At 51.7% G+C, this 21,348-nt stretch overlaps 1 protein-coding gene across 1 annotated transcript in view; it reads left to right on the top strand.

Annotated features, from left to right (window-relative positions):
• PDPK1 (3-phosphoinositide dependent protein kinase 1) overlaps nucleotides 1-21,348 on the top strand; it is a 66,593-nt gene that overhangs the window by 21,671 nt on the left and 23,574 nt on the right. Inside the window, 5 exon segments of the mRNA XM_080829840.1 lie at nucleotides 7,153-7,419; nucleotides 10,576-10,618; nucleotides 10,852-10,989; nucleotides 15,562-15,706; nucleotides 16,615-16,712. Coding sequence (XP_080685966.1) covers nucleotides 7,153-7,419; nucleotides 10,576-10,618; nucleotides 10,852-10,989; nucleotides 15,562-15,706; nucleotides 16,615-16,712 — 691 coding nt within the window.

The raw sequence follows: 21,348 nt of genomic DNA, 5'->3' as shown, positions 1-21,348 counted from the left end.
AAAGACAAAAACCCAGCCCATGAGTTTCCAGCGTGCCCCAGAGCCTGGGAATAGGCAGAGGTCTGTACCACAGGCTGCCCTGCCTGGGGGGGCCTCTCAGGGGGCAGTGCTCTCCTTGGAGATCTCTTCTGAACACCTTTTAGCAGCCATAGACACCACTTTGATGAGAGAAAGCTCTTGGGAGCACGTGCTTGTAAACTAGAGTCTCACCAGCTGTGCCTGGTCATCATTCTGGGGGTCTGTTGTTGGTGTTGGGCAGTTTGCAGTCAGGATATGGGTGCCGAAGGCAGCTTTTCTCGGTAAGTGCTCCTGAAGCTGGCCTCCTTCTTAGCGTCCCTTGCGGAGTGTTTGGTATCAGGCTCCTTTGTCCTCACCATGGCCAGTTTGCTGGGTGGGGGTTGTCCCACTGGGTCCTCAGTGTCCCCTTGCTGTCTGTGGCCCTGGACGGCTGCTCCCTGCAGTGTGTGGCCGCCTCAGGCCTTGCGGCTGACCTTTGGCAAACTCTTCACTGCTCTTGGGTGTCGCCTGCCACACAGCCCAGGCCTGAGGTTCTGCCCACCTTGAAGAAGCCATGGGCTGTCCCCCACCTGTGCCAACCCAGCCATGTGAAGATATGTCAGTGCCTTTCCTGGAACTGTCATGGAGTCCGGAATCTTGTCCACGCATAATTAACACTTTCAGGAATCAGCCGGTCACAATGTCGTTCTTTATTAACTTCATGTTTGAGGGTTTTTTTGGTCAGTATTTCTCTTGTTGGTTTTGAATTAAAAGTGGTGTGTGTCATGGTCTCGTGCATCTCTGCTGTCTCCTTGAGGCATGCTTGACAGGAGTCTGGGCATACACGTGGACTTAGGTGAGGCCATGTTGATCTGATTTACATACTGCTGGGACAGGTGCAGGGGTGGGGTAGGGACAACAGAGACAGGCCTTACTCTCCCCTCCTCTACCCCATGGGGGCCTGTGGCCAGGTTAGTTCACAGTACTGCTGTCATGCCTGGGACTGTGCTGTTGAAGTGCTGGCTCCTTCCCACTTCCCTTCCCTTGTGTGTGTCCTCCTCAGCCCTGGGCCTGAGGGTCTACACCCGGGATGACCCTGGAGGCCCAGGAAGCAGGTACCCTTAGTTGTGTCCAGGAGTCCCATGAGTGCCCAGGGCTCTGTGTGCATAGCCCTCCCTTGCTGTGTAGCTGCCCTGACTTGTGAGGACAGTCCAGGCCTGTCAGTTCCTGATGGGCCTTTGCCTGCAGACTGACGCTTCCCCACTTAACTGTCCCCGAAAACAGAGAAGTTGCTGCTCATCTCTGGCGGGAAGTTACTGAATCTGATTACGCTTCTGTTACGTTGCATGCTTTGCTTATAAAGGAACAAACCGTTAGGGCACGGACTGAACCTCAGCTTGGTCCAACCCTTGGTACCCTCTGTGCGTGTGGTGGAGTATTGTGAAATGTGTGAGCCGTAGAGCATTCAAGAACACAGCCGCTTTCCATAAATAAAGGGTGCACTTGGGCTCGTGGTCCCGCTGGAGGACCTGTCCCGCTGGTCGCGTTTGTACTGTGTGCTCCGTTTAAAAACTCAGATTCTCTTAGGTGTTTTTACCTAGTCAGTCATTCTCCACATGTTCACTGGGACTGGGTGTTGGGTCATGTGTTCGCGCTGGTCACGGGCGCAGCTCCTCTTTATTCCCTCTCAAGGGGTGCTGTGTTTGTAACGAATTGAAAGTTTGTGACAACCCTGAGCAAGTCTGTCAGTGCCTTTTTTCCAATGGCATTTGCTCACTTAGTGTCTTTCCGTCACATATTGGTAATTCTCACATTTCAAACTTTCTCATTATTACCATGTTTGTTGTGGTGATACGTGATCAGTGATTACAACTTCCTGAAAGCTCGGATGATAGCGCACGCGCTCTCTCTCTCTCTCTCTTTTTAAAGTAAGCTCTATGCACCCAGTGTGGGGCTTGAACTCATGGTCCACCAGTCGAGCTAGCTAGGTTTCCTGATGGTTAGCATTTTTTAGCAATAAATTATTTTTTATTTAAGGCATGGACATTGTTTTTTTGACATAATACTACTGGGTGCTTAATAGACCATGGTAGAGTGTACACATAATTTTATATGTACTGGGAAACCAGGAAGTTCGTTTGACTCACTTTCTTGTGACCGTCACTCTCTTGCCATGGTCTGAAATCGAACCCCCCCAGTATGTCCGAGGTAGGCCTGCTCCTTGCCTGCGGCTCGGATGCTCTCCGCAGACCTATACATGGTGCAGCCCCGGCGTTGTTGGTGATTCCTTGGCTGGGCATAGTGTGTCTTCAGGGCTGAGCCTGCCTGAGTCGGGCTTCCTGGGCTGGCCTGCTGCAGGGAGAGGGGCTCAGGCAGCACTGCGGGCGCTGCCCGGTCTCCTGCCTCTTCTTGCCACCCGCAGCTGCCTTCTCTGCCTCTGCCCTCATCATGTCGGGGCGCAGGATGTTCTCTTTAGATTGGTTTTTGACTTGATGTGTTTAGTGCATGTCAGGATGAGTTTGTCCTTTGGCTCTCCTCTCGTGGTGGCTGAGCTGTCACCCAGGGCACACTCCTGGCTGCCAGGCCCACCCGTCCTTCCTGTTGGTGGCGCGCGCTCTGCAGGACTCTGGTTTCTTCCGTTTCCTGTGTGTCTCCTTTCCCGGTTTAAATGGAGAGGAAATGTCTGTCCTTTATGAACAAACAGTATAAGAAACAGAGCTCTGTATGACCAGTCCCTTAGTTACTCAGATTTATAAAACGAAATGTTCTGTTGTAATTAGCCTGCTTTTATAATTGCAGTAGTGATAGACTTCTTATCACCCGCGTGCACCCCTACAGACTCAGGACCCGGTCGGGCTCACTCTCACGAGCTGTGCCTGCGGATCTCGTTTCAGGGTTCGCAGGATCACGGCTTTGCCCGGTGACGGCCCTGTAGGCCGTTTCCCCACTCTTCCCTCCTGCGAAGGCCTTCTCCTTTTCAGACATAGAAGGGATTCTGGTACCGTATTCTCTTTTTTCTGTTCTAAGACAGGAGTTAACTGCTGTCCTGTGTTGTTTTAGTTTGTGTGTGTGTGTTTTCCTGAGATCTTTTAAAGGGGAGCACTGTTAGAAGCAGTCTGGATGCTCTGGGTTCATTTTGTGCTGTTCTCCAACAGTCTGGCTGCGGGTAGGCTCGTGATGTCACTGCTGGAACACTCCAGAGTCAGAGCTGGGGAGAGCAGTCTTCGTGCTTGTGGGTGAGCTTGTATGTATTTCTGATTTAACTTTAAGACTATCTCATCCTTTTTTTCTTTGTTCCAAGATTTTATTTATTTATTTATTTATTTGAGAGAGAGACCAAGTACGAGCAAGGTGGACGGGCAGAGGGAGAGGGAGAAGCGGGCTCACGACCTGAACTAAAGGCAGGTGCTTAAGTGACTGAGCCACCTAGGTGCCCTGTCTAATCTTTTCTTTTTATTTTTTTTTATTATTTTTTAAGATTTTATTTGACAGAGAGAGAGATCACAAGTAGGCAGAGACACAGGCAGAGAGAGGGGTGGGAGAAGCAGGCTCCCTGCTGAGCAGAGAGCCCGATGTGGGGCTCGATCCCAGGACCCTGAGATCATGACCTGAGCCGAGGGCAGAGGCTTAACCCATTGAGCCACCTCGGCGCCCCTGTGTCTAACCCTTTCTTAATGCCCACCTAAATTTCTACTCTTTGCTTCTCCCATCTTTGTAGTATTTCTTTGTGTCTCTGGCGACTGTTCTGTCATTGCTTTCTTCACAAATGACCATGTTGCTTTCCAGACCTGGTACCAGCAGCATGGGTTCGGGGTGCCAGCCGCAGGTAGAGAGGTGCCTTGTTTTATCGTGGCTTTGCCAGCTTTTGGTGTTCCTGTGTGTGGTGAACATATCTAATTGTCGTTACTACGTATCTGTCCGTCCTCCATCCTCTCCCGTAATCGCAAACATCCAGGGCCATCTCCGGTCTCTTTAAGGTGTCTTTGGATGCCTTGCATGGTTTCATCTCTTGGTGCCTTTCCGTTGCCCGTTTCTTCATCTGAAGTCTTAATGGTTTATAAACTTGAATGAGCTCTTGTATATAACTGAATGCAGTCACATGGGACACAGCTATGTTAGCAGCTTACTGAGATGCAGTTTGTGGACTGTACAGTTCACCTATTTAAATAATTCAGTGGGTTTTAGTGTGTTCACAGGGTCATAGAGCCATCATCACAATCTAGTTCCAGAGCATTTTCAAGACCCTACAAAGAAACCCAAGACCCATTAAGCAGATTGCCCCCGCCCCGAGTCCTGACCCTGTCCCTGATGACCAGACCACCCGTCTGCTTTCTCTCTGTGGGTCTGCCTCTTCTGGACAGCTCATGGGCATGGGATCCCACAGTGAGTGGCCTGTTGTGTCTGGCCCTTTTGACGGCGCATGGTGTCTCCCACGTTCATTTATGTCATAGCATGTATCAGAGTTTCCTCTTTGTGGCTGAACAGTACTCAGTTTTCAGGACTGGACTACGTTTGTTCATCCATTTATCTGTTGGTGGACATCTGGGCTGTGTTCACCTTTTAGCCGTTAGGTGTCCTGCTGCTGTCGGCATTCTCGTACAGGTTTCATGTGGACATGGGTTTGCATGTCTCTGGGTGCACACCTAGGCTGGGAATTCCTCGCTTTCGTGTGCCTGTTGCCCCCTGAGGAACTGCCAGACCGTCTGCCGAAACCACGGCGCCGGGTCACACGCCCAGCAGCAGTGCCTGGAGGTCCCGACTTCCCCGAAGCCTCACCAGCACTTGTTACTGTCTGTTGTGTGTTGCTGGCACCTTCATGGGTGTCAGGAGGCATCTCCTCACGGCTCTGATGTGCGTTTCCATAGTGATGGTGCTGTTGGGCATCTCTTCGTGTGCTTATTGGCCATTTGTCTATCTTTTCAGAGAAATGTTTATTCAGATCCCTTGCCTGGTTTTTAAGTGTGTGAGTGAGTGAGTGTGTGCATGCGCGTGTATGTGTGTGTGTTTTAATTGGGTTGTCAGAGCTCTGTGTCATCTGCATACAAGTCCCTTAGCAGAGGCGTGATTTGCACATACTTTCTTCTCTTCCATAGATTGTCTTTTCACTTTATTATTTTTAAAAATATTTTATTTATTTATTTGACAGAGAGAGAAAGAGAGCACAAGTAGGCAGAGCAGCAGACTGAGGGAGAGGAAGAAGCAGGCTCTCCTCTAAGCAGGGAACCTGATCTGGGGCTGGATCTCAGGATCCTGAGATCATGACCTGAGCCAAAGGCAGTGGCTTAACCTACTGAGCCACCCAAGCGCCCCATCTTTTCACTTTCTCTCTCTCTTTTTAAGATATTTATTTATTTATTTATTTGACACACAGAGATCACAAGTAGACAGAGAGGCAGATGGAGAGAGAGGAGGAAGCAGGCTCCCCACTGAGCAGAGAGCCCGATGTGGGCCTCGATCCCAGGACCCTGAGATATGACCTGAGCCGAGGGCAGAGGCTTAACCCACTGAGCCACCCAGGCGCCCCTGCTTTTCACTTTCTTGATGGTGATTTTGAAGCACAGAAGTTTTTAATTTTGGTGAAGTCCCTTTGATCCATGCTTTTGTTTTGTTTTGTTTTCTTTTTTTGTTGTTGTTTGTGCTTTTGGTCTCTTATCTAAGAAGGTATTGCCAAGGTCAGGAGGATTTACTCATATATTTTCTTCTAAGAGTTTTATAGTTTTTGTTTTTACATGTAGATCTTTGGTAAATTTGAGCTAGGAAAGGCATTCGACTTCATTCTTTCTGTGTGTGGCTATGCACTTGTTGGAAAGAATGTCCCTACTCACTCAGGGTCCTGGTGCCCTTCTCAGATATGAGTAGATTGTAGACATCTAGGCCTCCTCTCCTAAACTCTCCTCCGCTCCTCTCTGTGTGACCACCCTGTTCTGGTTACTGTAGCTTTGTTTCTAAGGTCGTGTGGATAAGCTGGTTCAGCTTTGTTCGTTTCTGAGATTGTTTGTTCTGTGTCCTATGTCAATTTTAGGACCGGCTTACAATTTCTGCAAAGAAGCCAGCCGGGGAGTTAGTAGAGATTCCACGGAATAAGTTTTAAAATTTGTTATATTTTGGGGGCACCTGGGTGGCTCAGTGGGTTAAAGCGTCTCCCTTTGGCTCAGGTCATGATCTCAGGGTCCTGGGATCGAGCCCTGCATCGGGCTTTGCTCAGTGGGGAGCCTGCGTCCCCCCCCACTGCCTTCCTCTGCATACTTGTGATCTCTCTCTCTGTCAAATAAATAAATAAAATCTTTTTAAAAAAATTTTTTAAATAATTTAAAAACCCGAAACTCTACCTGGCCTGGAGGTACCTGGAGTGAGCCACTGGGTTCTAGAACAGGTGGTTTCCCAGGTGTTAACCAGTTACTCCACTGCTGTCTTTTTTGAGAAGCTTATTTAACCAAATCTAACTTTCTTTTTGAAGTAGGCCCCACACCCAGTGAGAACTCAACATGAGGCTTGAACTCATGACCCCGAGATCCTGACCTGAGCTGAGCTCAAGAGTCGGGCAGTGAACTGGCAGAGCCACCCAGGTGCCCTCAGCTGTGGCTTTCATGTGCAGCTGGTTGTCCTGCAGTCCTCTTCCCCTGAAGTTCTGCTTCCGTGCTCTAGCGCTGCTAGGTTAAAATTCTGTTTCGTTGTGCAGTTTTAAGCCAGTCTGTGTGTTCAAGCCCTAACTGAGTACCTTCTGTGTGTCCACCCTGTATGAGGTGTGGGTGAGTCGGTGAGGAGTTCGGGGTGGGGACGCTGTGGTCAGAGTTCGGGCTGGCTTCCTCTGGGGGCTGGGGCTGGCTGCTGGGGGCACTGAGGTTGGGCCATGATGGGAAGGCCCAACTGGCCATGGCAGGGGGTGGTTGGAGAGTCACTCGGTGCTGATGGAGGAGAGTGAGGGCAGATAGGATCTGGATGGTGAGGTTGCTGGGCACTTGGGACGGGGAGTGGGGGCTGAGATTTGAGCAGGGAAGGGATTGCAGGAGAGCAGTGGCCTGAACCCTGTGGCAGAACGTCAGATGGCTTGCCCTGTACTTGGCGTTCGTATTTCAACAGTGTTACCACTTCAGTTCATACATGTAGGAGAAGTGAGCCACTGTGAATCTTACCCCTTTTTCCTGTGTCCACCAGTATGACACCGTTCCTATTCAGTCCAGCGTGGTGTTATGTGCTTGCCCGTCCCCATCGATGGTGAGGACCCAGACTGAGTCCGGCACGGCCCCTGGCATTCCGAGCGGCGGCAGCAGACAGGGCCCTACCATGGACAGCACCGCGGCTGCGCCCCGCCCGAGCGCGAGCTCCCTGCAGCACACCGCCCAGCCGCCGCCACAGCCTCGGAAGAAACGGCCCGAAGACTTCAAATTTGGGAAAATTCTTGGTGAAGGCTCTTTTTCCACAGTGAGTACCTGCTGCTGCTGTTTCCTCAATGAGTGTATTTTCTTGGGAAGGCTGCCTCTCCTCAGGGCTTGGAGCTAGGGGACCCCGTGGCCTGGGTGGTGGTCTTCCCCAGGCGAGGGTCTCAGGCCTCTGTGGGGTTCTACTCCGGTTGCGAGGGTGATTTGGGGCTACCTACCACCAGGTGAATCACGTGGGTGAGATTCCCTAAGCCATGATTTTTGTAGACGAACGCTGTAAAAGGCACCTGTCTGTTGGTCTTTCTGTCGTTGGTCTGGTTTGGGGCTTGAGGCAGTCAGTTTTTACCCTAACCAGTCATCGACAGATTTCATCCTGCATCCTGTGTCCCGTTAGCACGGTCCTGGAAGCTTTGCTCTCCCTTCGTTTGAAAGTGTCAATATCAGTGTCTCTTCAGACCTTTTGGGAAACATTTAATGACCTTTACTATTTCTCTGTTATTTAAAACAATGCATAAAACAGCACAGCCTTGACCCCTGCTAGAGGCACAGCCCCAGACCTGCTAGCCTCCGGGTTCTCAGCCTCCGTTTCAGTCAGCACCTCTGTTTACTACCTGAGCCAGTTGTGCCTGTCTTGTGGTGTTTTTTCCTTTTTAAGCAAAGAAGTGAAGGTTCAGAGCAGCCCCTTTGTGGAGGTGGGAGCCCCACGTGGCTGTGATGGGGCCAGGGGCTTGCGCAGGCTTGGGGGCGGCCTAAGGATCAGCAAGCCCTGTGGATGGCCGGGGCCTTCTTGGCCAGCCTCCGGGGAGAAACCTTATGTGAAACGTGTTTCACTTTTCTCTTTACATTCATGAAATGTCACAAAATATAAAGAAGAACATGAAGTTTTATAGCTCACCCACGTTCCCAACTTGGTTTTAAACAGTGTTAACTTTTTGTTCCATATACATATATATACACACACATACATACATATATATATATATGAGATTCTGTTTATTTATTTGTTTGAGAGTGAGCGAGCCTGAGCATGTGCGCTCAAATGGGGAGGGGCAGAGGGAGCAGGGAGCCCGATGCAGGGCTGGATCCCAGGACCCTGGGATCATGACCCGAGCAGAAGGCAGACGCCTGACCTACTGAGCCACCCAGGCGCCTCCCCTTACATTTTAAATTTAGATTTTTTTATTGGCCCTTTCTGTTTCAATTACGAAACAGTTATGCCCCAGTGATAACAGTCTTCAACTATGAGGATAGTCCCCAGTAGTTCTGGTACTCACAGATCTTCTCAGAAAGAAGAAACTATTTTGAAAAGAACCTTGGCTGTTACTGAAGAGTCCGGCCGAAGAAGCAGCGCCCTCCCTCTCTCAGTTCTGCTTCACAGACATTTATCTCGACTCATGAATGAGGACTTATTTATGAAACTCCCCCTTGTCTGTGGGTCTGCACAGTAGGCAAAAGTAGGTCCTGTCCATTCTGGATGACGCAGTCCTGATGTTGGGAGGGCCCAGCTGTGATGCTTGTGTCCCTGCGCCTTTCGAAGCCGGGTGCCCGGGAAAAGCACCGGGAGCTGCAGGCTCCTTTCTGGCGCTGCTCGTAGTCCCGCTGCTCTGGGCTTCAGATGATATGTGCTACCCTCAGGTCTTCCTCATCGCTCTGGAAATAGAGACCACTTAAAATTAGATTTCTAGGGGACGGGGGAGGGCAAGCGGCCGTTCCCAGCCTGAGCAGGATCTGCACTTGGCCACGCCTGGCCCCAGAGAGTGTGGAGGCCCAGCCTGCTGCTGCCTGGCCCCCTGGGGATGATGTTGACGTCCAGATGAGCTCTGCTGTTGGCCCCACGGTGACAGAGGGGTGCGTCGTGCCTTTCCCTGGAAGAAGGATACTCCCTACCCTGTGCCCATAGGGAAACCTGCACGTGAAATGTTGAATTCACACAACAAGAGAGATTTCCTAAGTGCCTTCTTCAGAAAAGATCCTGTTAATTACTAGTGCTTTCTAATATTTCTTTCTTCCTCTTTCCGCCTTCCTTGTAGCTAGCACATGCTCCTGTGAAGAAACTTAACGTTTCATAAATGCGTGCCCCAGTGCTTGAGAACAGCCCACACAGGTGCATTCCTTTGGCAAGATCTCTGAGATCTTTCCATTTGAGCACATACAATCCAAACCCATTCTTCTTAATCACTGCAGGTCGTTTCACGCAGTGCTTTCCCCAGATCGCTTCTGGTGAGTCTGTTAGAGAATTCTGTAATACAGTGAGTCTGGCCTCCGAAGGTGTTCCCTGAGGGGAGGCCCAGGGATCTCCCAGGATTAGGACAGGTTTCCATCTGCACTCTGGTCTTCGGACCATCCTTCCTGCAGGTGTCTTGGGGGGGGCGTCATCCACCTCAGCAGGCTGTGGTGGGTCGGGTGCCCCAGCTTCCCGGCCAGCGGACCTCATCAGGCCTGTGGAAGTTGGTGCCCACTTGTGCCCAAAGGTTGCTTGTGCAGAAATCTCTTTTCCATGTTGTGCTGTGCCCTGTTGGCTCTCTGTCCCCAAAGTGGAGTGTGACTACAGGCCTTAGGTGTGCGGCCGAGAAAGCCCGCCAGGAGTGGCCAGGATTGGGATTGCACCCTGGGTGGGAGGCACGCTGCGCAGGGGCATTCTCCGAGGGCCTCATGGGCCTTGGTTTCCTGGGCCCTTGACAGCAGGGACAGTGTTTACCGTCCCCGAGCGCAGTGGCCACTGAAATGTGTGGTCACAGTTCTTTGTAAAAGCCCAAATTCAGGGCAGCTTATCACAGTGAACCTACACTGAGAACATATTCTAAAAGTTATTTTTTGAAGGAGTTCCCAGGACTCATCTGGGCTTTTATTTGCTGTTTCTGTCTCCTGTTTGTGAGGGTGACGTTAGTCCAGGATATTCCTGAATGCATACGTCACTGTGCCCTGGGAACTCAGCAGCTGACGGAAAGCCTTCTGAGGACCCTTGATTGATCTGTGCATTTGCTGTTTATTAGAACACAGTAACTTCATCGTTAATATCCAGTCAGATTTTTAGCACAGGACCAATATGTTTTAACGTACTTTCAAATATTTAAATATAATTTAATGGTGGGGGCAGGTTAGCCTGTGTGGTCAGCCTCAAGGTAACTCGTGAGAGTTGACACCCGGATTATACTGAGCATTTTTTCTCTTCTCTTTCCCTCTTTTCTTCCCAAACCAGGTTGTCCTGGCCCGAGAACTGGCAACCTCAAGGGAATATGCTAGTAAGTACTGAGCCCGGGGCTGCATGTCCGGGGTGCAGGCCCGGCCTCCCAGCACCTGGAGGCTCTGTCCTGATTTCAGGGGTGGGATGCTGGTGGTCTTAGAGACCACAAACCCGATGGGTAGGTTTTGTGAAAAACTTTAATTTGTATCAGTTACTTTGATGAGTTTTGTTTTTAGTACATTTTCTCAAACCATTATCAATCGTAGTAACTTGCTTCTCTCTTACTTTAAGTTAAAATTCTAGAGAAACGTCACATTATCAAAGAGAACAAGGTCCCGTATGTAACCAGAGAGAGAGACGTGATGTCACGCCTGGATCACCCGTTCTTTGTTAAACTTTACTTCACATTTCAGGATGATGAAAAGCTGTGTATCCTTTGAACAGTCAGAGGCTTCTGAAGTCACACCAGTGACCCCATACTGTTTTGGAGTCGTGGCCCCGCTGTGTATGTTCCCAAGTCGTCTCTTTGCCGGAAAGGACAGGGTGGCATATTCTCATGCGGATGAATTCACGTCACTTTGCTTTGGGAGCCCCTGGGATTGCTGGTGTTCACTGAAGTAGAATGTTACTTCAAAAGAAATCATCACAAACCTTTTTTGAGGTTTTTTTGTTCATAAACAATCTAAAAGATTGTTAGGATTTTTTTTTTAAGATTTTATTTATTTATTTCACAGACAGAGATCACAAGTAGGCAGAGAGGCAGGCAGAGAGAGAGAGGAGGAAGCAGGCTTCCCGCTGAGCAGCGAGCCGGATGCGGGGCTTGATCCCAGGACCCTGGGGTCATGACCAGAGCTGAAGGCAGGGCTTTAACATAGTGAGCCACTCAGGTGCCCCGTTAGGATTTTTAACCCTGTGGCTGCTAGACATTTATTCAGAGACATTCCCTCTTCCTCTAACTGGTGTCCTTGGAATATCCATCAGGTGTCAGGTCCTCCGCTCAAAGCAGGGCAGTGAGGGAGGAAAAAGGATCTTGGGCGTCCAGGGCCCCTCTCTGCTCTCTTTGGCCCAGGGGTATGGGGTCTGGTTGGAAGGACAGCTTTATCAGGCATAGCCCCGAAGTGGGAAGTCCAGGGAGCCACCCACAGGAGTCCAGAGTCTTTCCCACAGTACCCAGAACGCTGTCTTCCCTAGGCCATCCAGCCTCCCTCCCTCCTTCCTCCCACCAATCCTCCCTGTGGCTCCCGCCCCAGTTTGCTCTCTGCCTGTGCATGGCTCTGGTCACCCAGTGCCTCTGGCTCTCCAGCAAGGCTGTCACACACCACTGATTGCTGCTTCTTTTTTTTAAAAAATATTTTATTTGTTTATTTGACAGAGATCACAAGTAGGCAGAGAGGCAGGCAGAGAGAGAGAGAGGAGGAAGCAGGCTCCCTGCAGAGCAGAGAGCCCGATGCGGGACTCGATCCCAGGACCCTGAGATCATGACCTGAGCCGAAGGCAGAGGCTTAACCCACTGAGCCACCCAGGCGCCCCTGATTGCTTCTTCTGAGGGCCTCTTCTGCTCCCTGATTTCTCCGCTAACCCCTGGAGCAGTGTTTTTTTCCCCCTCTTTTACCTTTGCTTAGGGAGCAGGGCAGACAGGGTACCCTGGTCTCCAGGGTAGACCACACTGTGTTGTCTTGCTTGTCCCAGGGCCTGCCCATCACATGGTCTGGCTGGCCAGTTTCTCCTTGTTTCACAGCCCTTTCCCGTCATTTTTCCCAACCAGGACTTGCCCAGCCCCTCTGTGCCCCGTGGCTCTGTCCCCAGTGCCAGTAGATGCTCTTCTGGTTTCTGCTGCACCGAGAGGTCAGCTGTCACGTGGAGTTGCCTCAGTGCTTCTTCAGGCCTCGACCCCTTAATTCTTTCCCTCCTGCCCTCACGTGTCCTCAGCTTGTGCCCCTACTCCTGCAGAGCCAGTCCCCGTAAGGGCTTGGCTTGCCCATCTACCCCTCTCCCCCAGGCTTTCCCCTGCCTCTTTCTACACAGATTCTTCTCGTTTTGAACTTTGCTCCATCCCGTCCCCCACCCCGCCACCCCAGCACCATTTTCTGGCTCCTTCAGCTGTCGGCTGAATTTGTCCTTTTGCTTACTGAGAAGTACTTGCTGAGTGCCAGGTGATGGGGGTATGCTGGTGAAAAGGTGAGGAAGGCTTGGCCCTCATGGAGTCTGCATACCCAGGAGCAGTGAGACACAACCAGACTGTCAGTGCCCATGCAGTAGACTTGAGGGCAGTGAGGGCAGGTAAGAGGGTGAAGGAGAGTGCTGCTCTCGTAGCGTGGTGGTCGGCAGGGACGTGGATTTCGGCCAGAGGCCTGGGTGGAGCGAGGGCTAGAAGCTGGCATGCTGGTGGAGTGACGAGGCTGGTCAGGGGCCAGCTTCTCCTCTCCTAGAGGCCTGACAAGAATTACAGATTTTCTTCTAAGTGCGCCAGGAGCCCCGAGGGCTAGAGCAGAGAAGCCATTTGCTGTGATCGTGGCTGGTGCCACCCTGAAGGCTCCTGTGAGGGAGCTGGGCAAGGGGCAGTGCAGTCAGCCTGGCTCCTGGGTGGGGGGCCTCAGGCTGGGGTGCACAGGGTTGCTGGGAGCGAGCCAGAAGAGACCGAGGGTGAGACCAGGCTGGAGGTGTATGTGGGGTTGGCATTTGATGCATCTGTGGGTGCCGACTGCTGCTGGGTCAGGAGTCAGGGCAGCGTGCAAACTGAGGGCTGGGGGCGGGGGCCGTCTGCAGGCTGGCCGGCCACTGGAGGGCGGGTCCTCAGCAGGGAAGGTTCTGAGGCCTGAGCCCGAGTCATCCCGACACAGAGACTGGCACGCAGGAGGCAGGGTGTTGCCCGTGAGCGGAGAGGACAGACCTCGGGGGCGCCGGGCTGGTTGGTTTCCAGTGTGGGGTGCCTGGTGGCCAGGCCGGGGCTGCAGAGTGGCCAAGCACCTGGGCCCTGGGTCTGCCCCGTGGAATGGCCCCCATACAGGTTGTTTCAGGGTAGGGAGGGAGTTTTAGGAGAGAGAGCCGAGGAGGTCCTGGCCGCACCTGTGGTGGGTTTTGCCCAGTGGTTCTGCCCTCAAGGGGGAGCAGTCAAGGGGTATCACAGCCACAGGCATGTAGGGCAGAGGGTCCTTCCTGGTTTGTTCAGGGTTAGAGACCGTGTGCTTCTGCCTGGCTCCAGCATCAGCCCTGTCCCCACCACTCTGCCGTCGCTGCTTGTGGCCCCGTGGGGACACTGAAGAGTCGTCTTCGTGGCTGCTCAGTGTCTCTCTCACCTGTGAGGCCACCTGGACTGACTGCTTATCATCGTGTGTCCCTTCTTGTGGCTCGGGGACAGGAGTAGTGCTCTAAACCTTAGGAGGCTGGGCTCCAGTTCTGTCCCTCCTTGGCTTCATGACCCTGAGTCAGTTGCTTAACCTCTCTGGGCCAGGTCCCTTTGCCAAGCACAGGCACTGGGCTTACCGGGCTCCGTCACAGGCCTGGTCTGTGCTCATCCTTCCAGGAGTTCACCCACTTCATGGGGGAGAGCAGCTTCCTCCTTGCTGTCCTGGGCCACTGGTTGGGCCAAGGGAGGGAGACATTTTCTGGGATATGAGGTGGACCCAGGAGGTGCGAGAGAATACTTTGGAGACAACATGGGCTTGGAGCCAGGACCCTCAACAGTTGTTATGTTCAGAACCTTTGGTTGCCTTAGCCTCAAGCTGAGTGAAGAACTAGAAGTGTCTTTCACCCAGGAAACAGGAACTCCAGAAGTGATCAGATGAGGGGCAGATGAGGGGAAGCCCAGAGAGGTGCTGTCCCTGCACCGCGGTGAGCCTCGGGGTCTGCTGCAGGCTCCTCGGCGCTCCTGAGTGCTCAGGCTCGTGGCTGGTCCAGGTGGGGCCGCTACCGAGGGGCGCGTGGACACCAGCCTTCCCCGCAGAGGAGGCAGCAGGGTGAGCTGTGAAGGGGTCTGGCTGGGACCTTTCGCATTCCCTGCTTCAGGTTCCCGTTGTCCTCGTTGGAAGGGCACGGGTGGCCATGGCTGGGGCTGCATCAGGGACAGGTTTGGTCAGCTTTGCTCGCTGGTCCTTTCCGTCCTGGGCTTGTCCTCATGGCCCTGCAGCATCAGACTGTCCTCGGTGGGAGCCCACAGTGCCCTGGTGAAGACCTTGAGCGTGGGCCACCCCTTCCTGCCCTCAGAGCCGCTAGCTAGGGCAGTGAGGACTGCTGTCGCTGTGGCCCTGGCTGCTACGGAGCTGTGAAGTCAGCCTGCACGTTTATAGGTGCACGTGTTTGGTGCTTCTAAGAGGAAGCTGGTGTATGGGGTCCGTTACTGTTCCAGCCTGTAATCCTTCTGGGAAGGGAGAATGGAAGCAGATGACACCACAGTGTGAAAGGGAATAACGTCTGTGTTTCTCCTGTCGATGAAATCGAGAAGATAATAAAATGGCAGTTCTCTTACAAGACGTGTTACTTCGTACTTGGACAGGAGCTTGCATTTGAGAAATCTTTACGTGAATGAACTCTTAGCACACCGTGAATGCGGTTGGTGCTCAGTAAATGCTCTGAGCCCACCATGGTGCAGGTTTGGAGGCTGAATTAGGGTGGGGCCCCCCTTCTCCTTGCTGAAGCCTGCCGAGAGGCACCTGTGCCACAGGCTCCGGCCACTCTTCCCCAGTGGCTTCGCTTCCCCGAGCCCGTCATCTTCTGGAGAGGGTGGGGTCCAGAAAGAGCAGTCTGGCGGTGGAGTGTGTGTCATTGTGTTCTCAGGGAGAAACCCATGCTGGGGCCTGGTCCTGGGGCTGGGGCTGGGGCCAGGGCGTCCTATCAGCCCCAGCAGCTGTGGGTGTGATCGCGACAGGGTCTGACTTGAAGCCGGACTGCTGTCTCAGGACATGGGTACCTTCAGTTTTCATTAATTAAAAATACTCCTGTGGGGCTGTAAGGTTAGTTTAAAAAAATGACTTTTGTACTCTTCCTTAACGATGCAACATTTAGACTTTGGTCTTAGTTATGCCAAAAATGGAGAACTACTTAAATACATTCGCAAAATTGGCTCATTCGATGAGACATGCACCCGGTTTTACACGGCCGAGATGGTGTCAGCTCTGGAGTACTTGCATGGCAAGGGCATCATTCACAGGTACCAGGCCTCTGGCTCAGCTCTGCGGGGGTGCCTGGAGGGATGGGAGGCCTCCTGGTAAGAACTGAGTTCTCGAAGCTGACGTCACCCAGTGCTGAGACTCGCAGGGCCTCCCAGTGCCGGGTGAAGCTGGCGGCTGGTGGCGCCCTCGGCCGTCCCAACTGGTGCTTTCCGTCGCACCTTGGAGCTCGTGTGCGTGCTCATTTCTGATCTCCGTCTCCGTGACTCTCCGATTTTGTCAAATCGAAAGTGTTCGTACGAGCTCTCTTGTTGTTCTGTTACAGATGGTTTTTGTGGCAAAATACACATAACAAAATTTAACATTTTAAGACTTTTTAAAATTTTTATTTATTTGATAGACAAGTAGGCAGAGGAGGGGGGGAAGCAGGCTCCCCGCTGAACAGAGAGCCTGATGCGGGGCTCAATCCCAGGACTCTGGGATCACGACCTAAGCTGAAGACAGAGGCTTTAACCCACTGAGCCACCCAGGTGCCCCATAAAATTTAATATTTTAATCCTGTTTTCTGGTTTTATCAAGAAACAGTGAACGCTTATCACTGTGTAGGTCAAAGGTGTACACCGTGGTGGCTGATTTATATATATTGTGAAATGATTACCTGACCGCAGTAGGTTCCCAAGATCTGCCTTTTATGGGTTAAAAATGATGGAATACAGTTTTACCAAAAAGTGTATTGAAAATGACAGATGCGTTTCTGAAGTGACGTGGTGGGAACGTACCCATTAGATGCAGCTGGTATTTGCTCAGTGTGAACTTTGTAGACTCGCATTGTTAGTCTGTAAAGATTAGAAATATTTAATCAGTTCATTTGTTTTCAGCAAATTTAGTGTTTGTGATAACATTGCCATTGAAATATTTCATCTCAGACGCACCAAATCTGCTTTCACAGGGACCTGAAGCCGGAAAACATTTTGTTGAATGAGGACATGCACATCCAGATCACGGATTTTGGAACAGCGAAAGTGCTATCCCCGGAGAGTAAACAAGGTGTGTGAGCGCCCTCTTCCCAGCACGTCCCAGCTCAGTGTTCCAGATCCAAAGCAGCTTCTCAGAAATGCATCGAATGGCATTGTATTCACTGTCAGGGACGTGTTCGCCACACCCCTGCTGTTGTACACACTTAAGTCTTCACAGGGGCAGGCCCTGGCTTCCGTGGCGGCTCTGCCTGAAGGCCTGGGCAGTGGGCGCCTGGTCTGCCGGGTGGAGGGAAGGCTCTTCTGGACGGTCTGTGGTGGTTCTGCCAGCCACGCTCTACGTGTTGCTGTCCCAGGTCCTTGTGAGCACCGGGGCGTGTCCCACCACGGCTCACCCTCCCTAGTCCTCGAAGATGCCAGGGGCCACATGCGTTCCTGGTGTTCTGTGCGGGAGTGTGGGGGTCAGTGGAGTCCGCTCCCAGCCCTCTGCGTTGGGACTGTCAGTTTTAACGGGGAGAGCACTGCCCTGTATCCCGGTGCCCGCCGTCGGCCCCATCTGTCTCCCCGTCTCCTCTGCGTAGTTGATGCGGCATGCTGGTCAGAGCGAGGTTCTGTGAAGTCACAGAACATGTGAGAGCTGATGTCTAACCTCCTCAGGTGCACGTTTATAATTACAAACCCTCCTTATCACTGTTCCCTTAGGGTAATTCCTGGTGTTGGTTTATGCGACATGACCACTCCGTCGCCTGAGGAGTGACTAACAGTAAAGTGGGCCATAAGAGTGCCTTAGGGTGTCCTGGCTAGCCAGCCGGGACCTTGAAATTAATAAGGGACCTTGAACATGAACCTCGAGTCAGGACAAGTGTCCCCGACAGAGCTACTCTGAGCCTGGCCTGAGGGGCTGGGCAACGTGCTCACCTCTGCCAGGGCCTGTGGGGACTCGTGAGAAGGACTGGGCTTTCAGGGGGAAGCACCCGGCTCGCTCCAGCTGCCCTCCTGAGGAAGAGGGGAGCCGTGAGCCCCACGTGCCAGCGGGAGAGCCCTCCGGCTCAGCCGGGCAGGCCTGCTCTGCCCCAGGTTGAACGGAGGCCTCTTTAGGGAGCGTGTGCTCCCAGGGCGGCTGGCAGGCGGGTGCCTGGGGTCCCCTCCTCTGGCTGCACCCGGCTGGGCCTCTGAGTTTTCCTCCGCAGGGTGCCTTATCTTGGCTTCCCGGGTGCTCCTGCAGCCCCGTGTTGTCACTCGCAGTGTTGGTGTGAAGACTCGGTTGGTGCCTTCCTGTTGTGCAGACATTCACTGAGTCGCCAAGACGACGTCTAGGATTTGGGCACTTCTCTGGGACTCCTAGGGCACCGCCCCTTGGCCAAAACAAAACTTGCAATCAAGGAAGACACGCTTATTTCTCAACAAATTTCAGTCCTGGTGCCACTCACCCGCCTTTTACGGCTCCCTTTCCTCACAAGTGTCCTGTGGGCACTCGTGAGGTGCCCCGAAACCTTGATGGGTCGGACTCGTTCCTACTGCAGAGTCGCATCGAAATGGCTGGCAGCCGAGCTTCTGTGGATACGGCCGTAAGTGCTGCCCGTGACCCAGGCGAACTGAATAGGAAATGCCGTGGTCCTGTTCTTGACATGTCATGTGTGACTTCCTGTGGGCCCCCCCTAGTCAGCCTCAGAAGCCAGCCCCCTCACGGTCTGCTCGGGCTGCTCCCCCCGCCCCCCGCATTCTCTTTAGAATCTGATGCTTGGCACAAGCTAATCCTGTTGCCTTGTAGTCATTTAGAAAAGAGAAGAATGTAGATGCCGTGGTGAAATAGTGAAATACACCTGCCTATCTTTCTTTCTAGAAGAAGTCTGGAAGTGCTTACGCTGTAAAGCAGGGAGAGCTCATATATACGGAGGAGTTGGCTTTTTTTTTCCTTCTTAGAGAAAGAGGGAAAAACATGTCTAATTACGTGAAGGATTCATTATAGTGACTCACTGTCACTTTCTGTTTGAAGTAGTTCAGAATCTTAGCATTTATTCTCCCATTAGCTTTTACCTTTCATGGAGAGATGGATTTCTGAAGACATCTTAAGCTTGCGGAAAGCAGGTGTCGGTGGGAACACGGCCCAGGCTCCTTAGCTGTGCTGTGCACGTGAGCTGGTTGCGTCCTCCTGGCAAGAGGCAGGTTGTCTGTCTTCCCAGACAGACACAGGTTGTGCCTCTGTCTCACTGCTTCCTGTGGAGTGGCGTGGCCCTGTGGTTGTGAGAGGCAGAGATGGGAAACGGCAGCCGGCTGTGGAAGAGGGTGTGTGGGACTGAGGAGGACTTCCTGGCACAGAGGACTTTGACTTCAGACCTGTCCGAGTGGGGACAGCTTAATCCCGCAGAATAAGCCAGTAAGCCCCTTGTCTGTGGCTGTGGCCCTGGTCTTTGCCCTCTTTGTAAGAGGTTTGGGGAGCTTAGGATGCCACAGAGGTTCAGACTTAGGGTTTGTGTCTAGAAACATGTGTCTTGAGCCGTGTAGGCCTTTCTGGTATGCCCAGATGTGGAGGTTCCATTCACTAAACAGGAGGGGAGGGCTGGCAGGTGACGGGAGAGGGGCCGTGAGGGGCAGAGCGGGGGGAGACTGCAGATCTGAAGTCACTTCTGTCACTCACTCCAGCTGTACCTTCCATGGTACAGCTAAAGTAAAAAAAGTATAAAGTATAAAGCTTCTTTTTTTTTTAAGATTTTATTTATTTATTTGGCAGAGATCACAAGTAGGCAGAGCAGCAGGCAGAGAGAGAGGGGAAAGCAGGCTCCCTGCTGAGCAGAGAGCCCAATGCAGGGCTCCATCCCAGGTTTAACCCACTGAGCAGCCCAGGTGCCCCTATTAAGTTTCTTTTAAAAAGTATAACTGCAGGGGTGGCTGGGTGGCTCAGTGGGTTAAGCCTCTGCCTTCGGCTCAGGACGTGATCCTGGGGTTCTGGGATCGAGTCCCGCATCGGGCTCCTCGCTGGGCGGGAAGCCTGCTTATCCCTCTCCCTCTCCCCCTGCTTGTGTTCCCTCTCTCGCTGTGTCTCTCTCTGTCAAATAAATTTAAAAAAAAAAAAAAACACACACACACACACATACATATGTAACTGCAATAGCAAACCATTTTCATAATGAGAAACTACAGTATTTGTTTTATATTCCAGAATACTGTGTTAAATTTCCAGTTGTCATAATTCTACATCAGGATTTTTTGGTGGTTGTCTGCTTGAATCAGGATTTAAATAAAGCTCCACAGTGGGCCTAGCTAATTTGTTTCTTAAATTTCTTTTTCATTCTTTATTTTTTTCCTTGTAGTCTATTGAAGAAACCAGGTCATTTGTCTTACAGAGTTTCCTGGAGTTTCCTGATTGCACCTCTTTGGAGTCCTGTAACAGTGCTCCTGTCCCTTCTGTGTGCTGGAAATGGGAAGTTGGATCTGGCCCCTTGATCACATGCGGATTCTGTCCTCCCACACCAGAGGCTGGGGTGTGTTCTCCATTAGGACACTCATAACACCCTGTCATCTCTCCCTGTGATGTCAGCAGCCCTTTTTAGCCATAATGGCCTAGATCCGTTAATTCTCTAGAGAATGCAGATCACAGTCTAATTCTTTCATTCATGGACTGGAATTCTTCTTTAAAGAAAAACTTCCCCATAGTAACTGTTATGGTGGTATCAACTACAGAGACAAGACAGGATAAGTGCCTGCTTTCCTTTCCCCTTTATTTGCTGCTTGCAACAAATTTGAACTGGTCTGCTGTCATCCTTCAGCGTTGACCAGTTCTTCAAAAACATGATTTACCCCTTCCTCACACCATACGCAAAAGCTAACTCCGAAGTTAACCTTGGGTAGAGCAGAAGTGTGAATATAGAATGCAGAAACTGAAACTCTTGAAAGGAAGTGTAAGTGTAAATCTCGATGACCTCGGGGTTGTCGGGGAGTGGTTCTGAGATACGCCATCTGAGGCATGAGTGACAGAAGAGAAATAGCTGCGTCCAGTTGGGAAACTTTTGTGCTGTGTTACCGTTCAGAAAGTGAAAAAAGTATTGCCAAATCATATATCTTAAGGGACTTATGCCCAGATTTCATAACTTAAGAAATAAAACGAAATAAAAATTTAAAAGTGGGCACAGGGTTTAAATAGACGTTTCTCCAAAAAAGACAAACAAATGCCAGTAAATACATGAAAAAATGTTCAAGGTCATTGGGGAAATGCAGATCAAAAGCACACTGAGCCACTGCTTCTAGAACGGCTGTGATCACAGTGACCGACAGTGATGACAAACCTTAGCATGGGTGTGGAGGAGCCCAAGCCCTCGTGCCCTGCAGGTGGGAACGTGAAATGGTGCAGTCCCTTTGGAAAGTCAGGTGGCAGTTAGCCATAGTTAGCTTGTAACTCAGCAGTTGTGCTCCCTGGCACATACCCAAGAGAGCTGAGAACATGTTTATGGAGAAAAGGTGTGCAGGACTGTTGAGAGGACTTTTGTCTGATAGCCTGAACGTGGAGACAGCTCGTGTCCATCAGGTGATCATGCAAGTGGGTAAACAGAACGTGGTCGGTCCTCACAGGGGAACATTGTTTTTAGACGGAGTGGTGGCATTCTGGTACTCCCTGCAGTGTTGCTGGGGGTGGGAATGTGGGGGAGCTGTCTGGGGGTGTCACCATCACAGCAGTACTAAGTCCTCTGGTCCCTCGGCATAGGGGGTCTTTT

The sequence above is a fragment of the Martes martes genome, assembly GCF_963455335.1.
Source record: "Martes martes genome assembly, chromosome: 18".
Lineage (NCBI taxonomy): Eukaryota > Metazoa > Chordata > Mammalia > Carnivora > Mustelidae > Martes > Martes martes.
The sequence above is the reverse complement of the archived record's forward strand: the minus strand, read 5'-3'. Positions and strand labels throughout refer to the sequence as shown.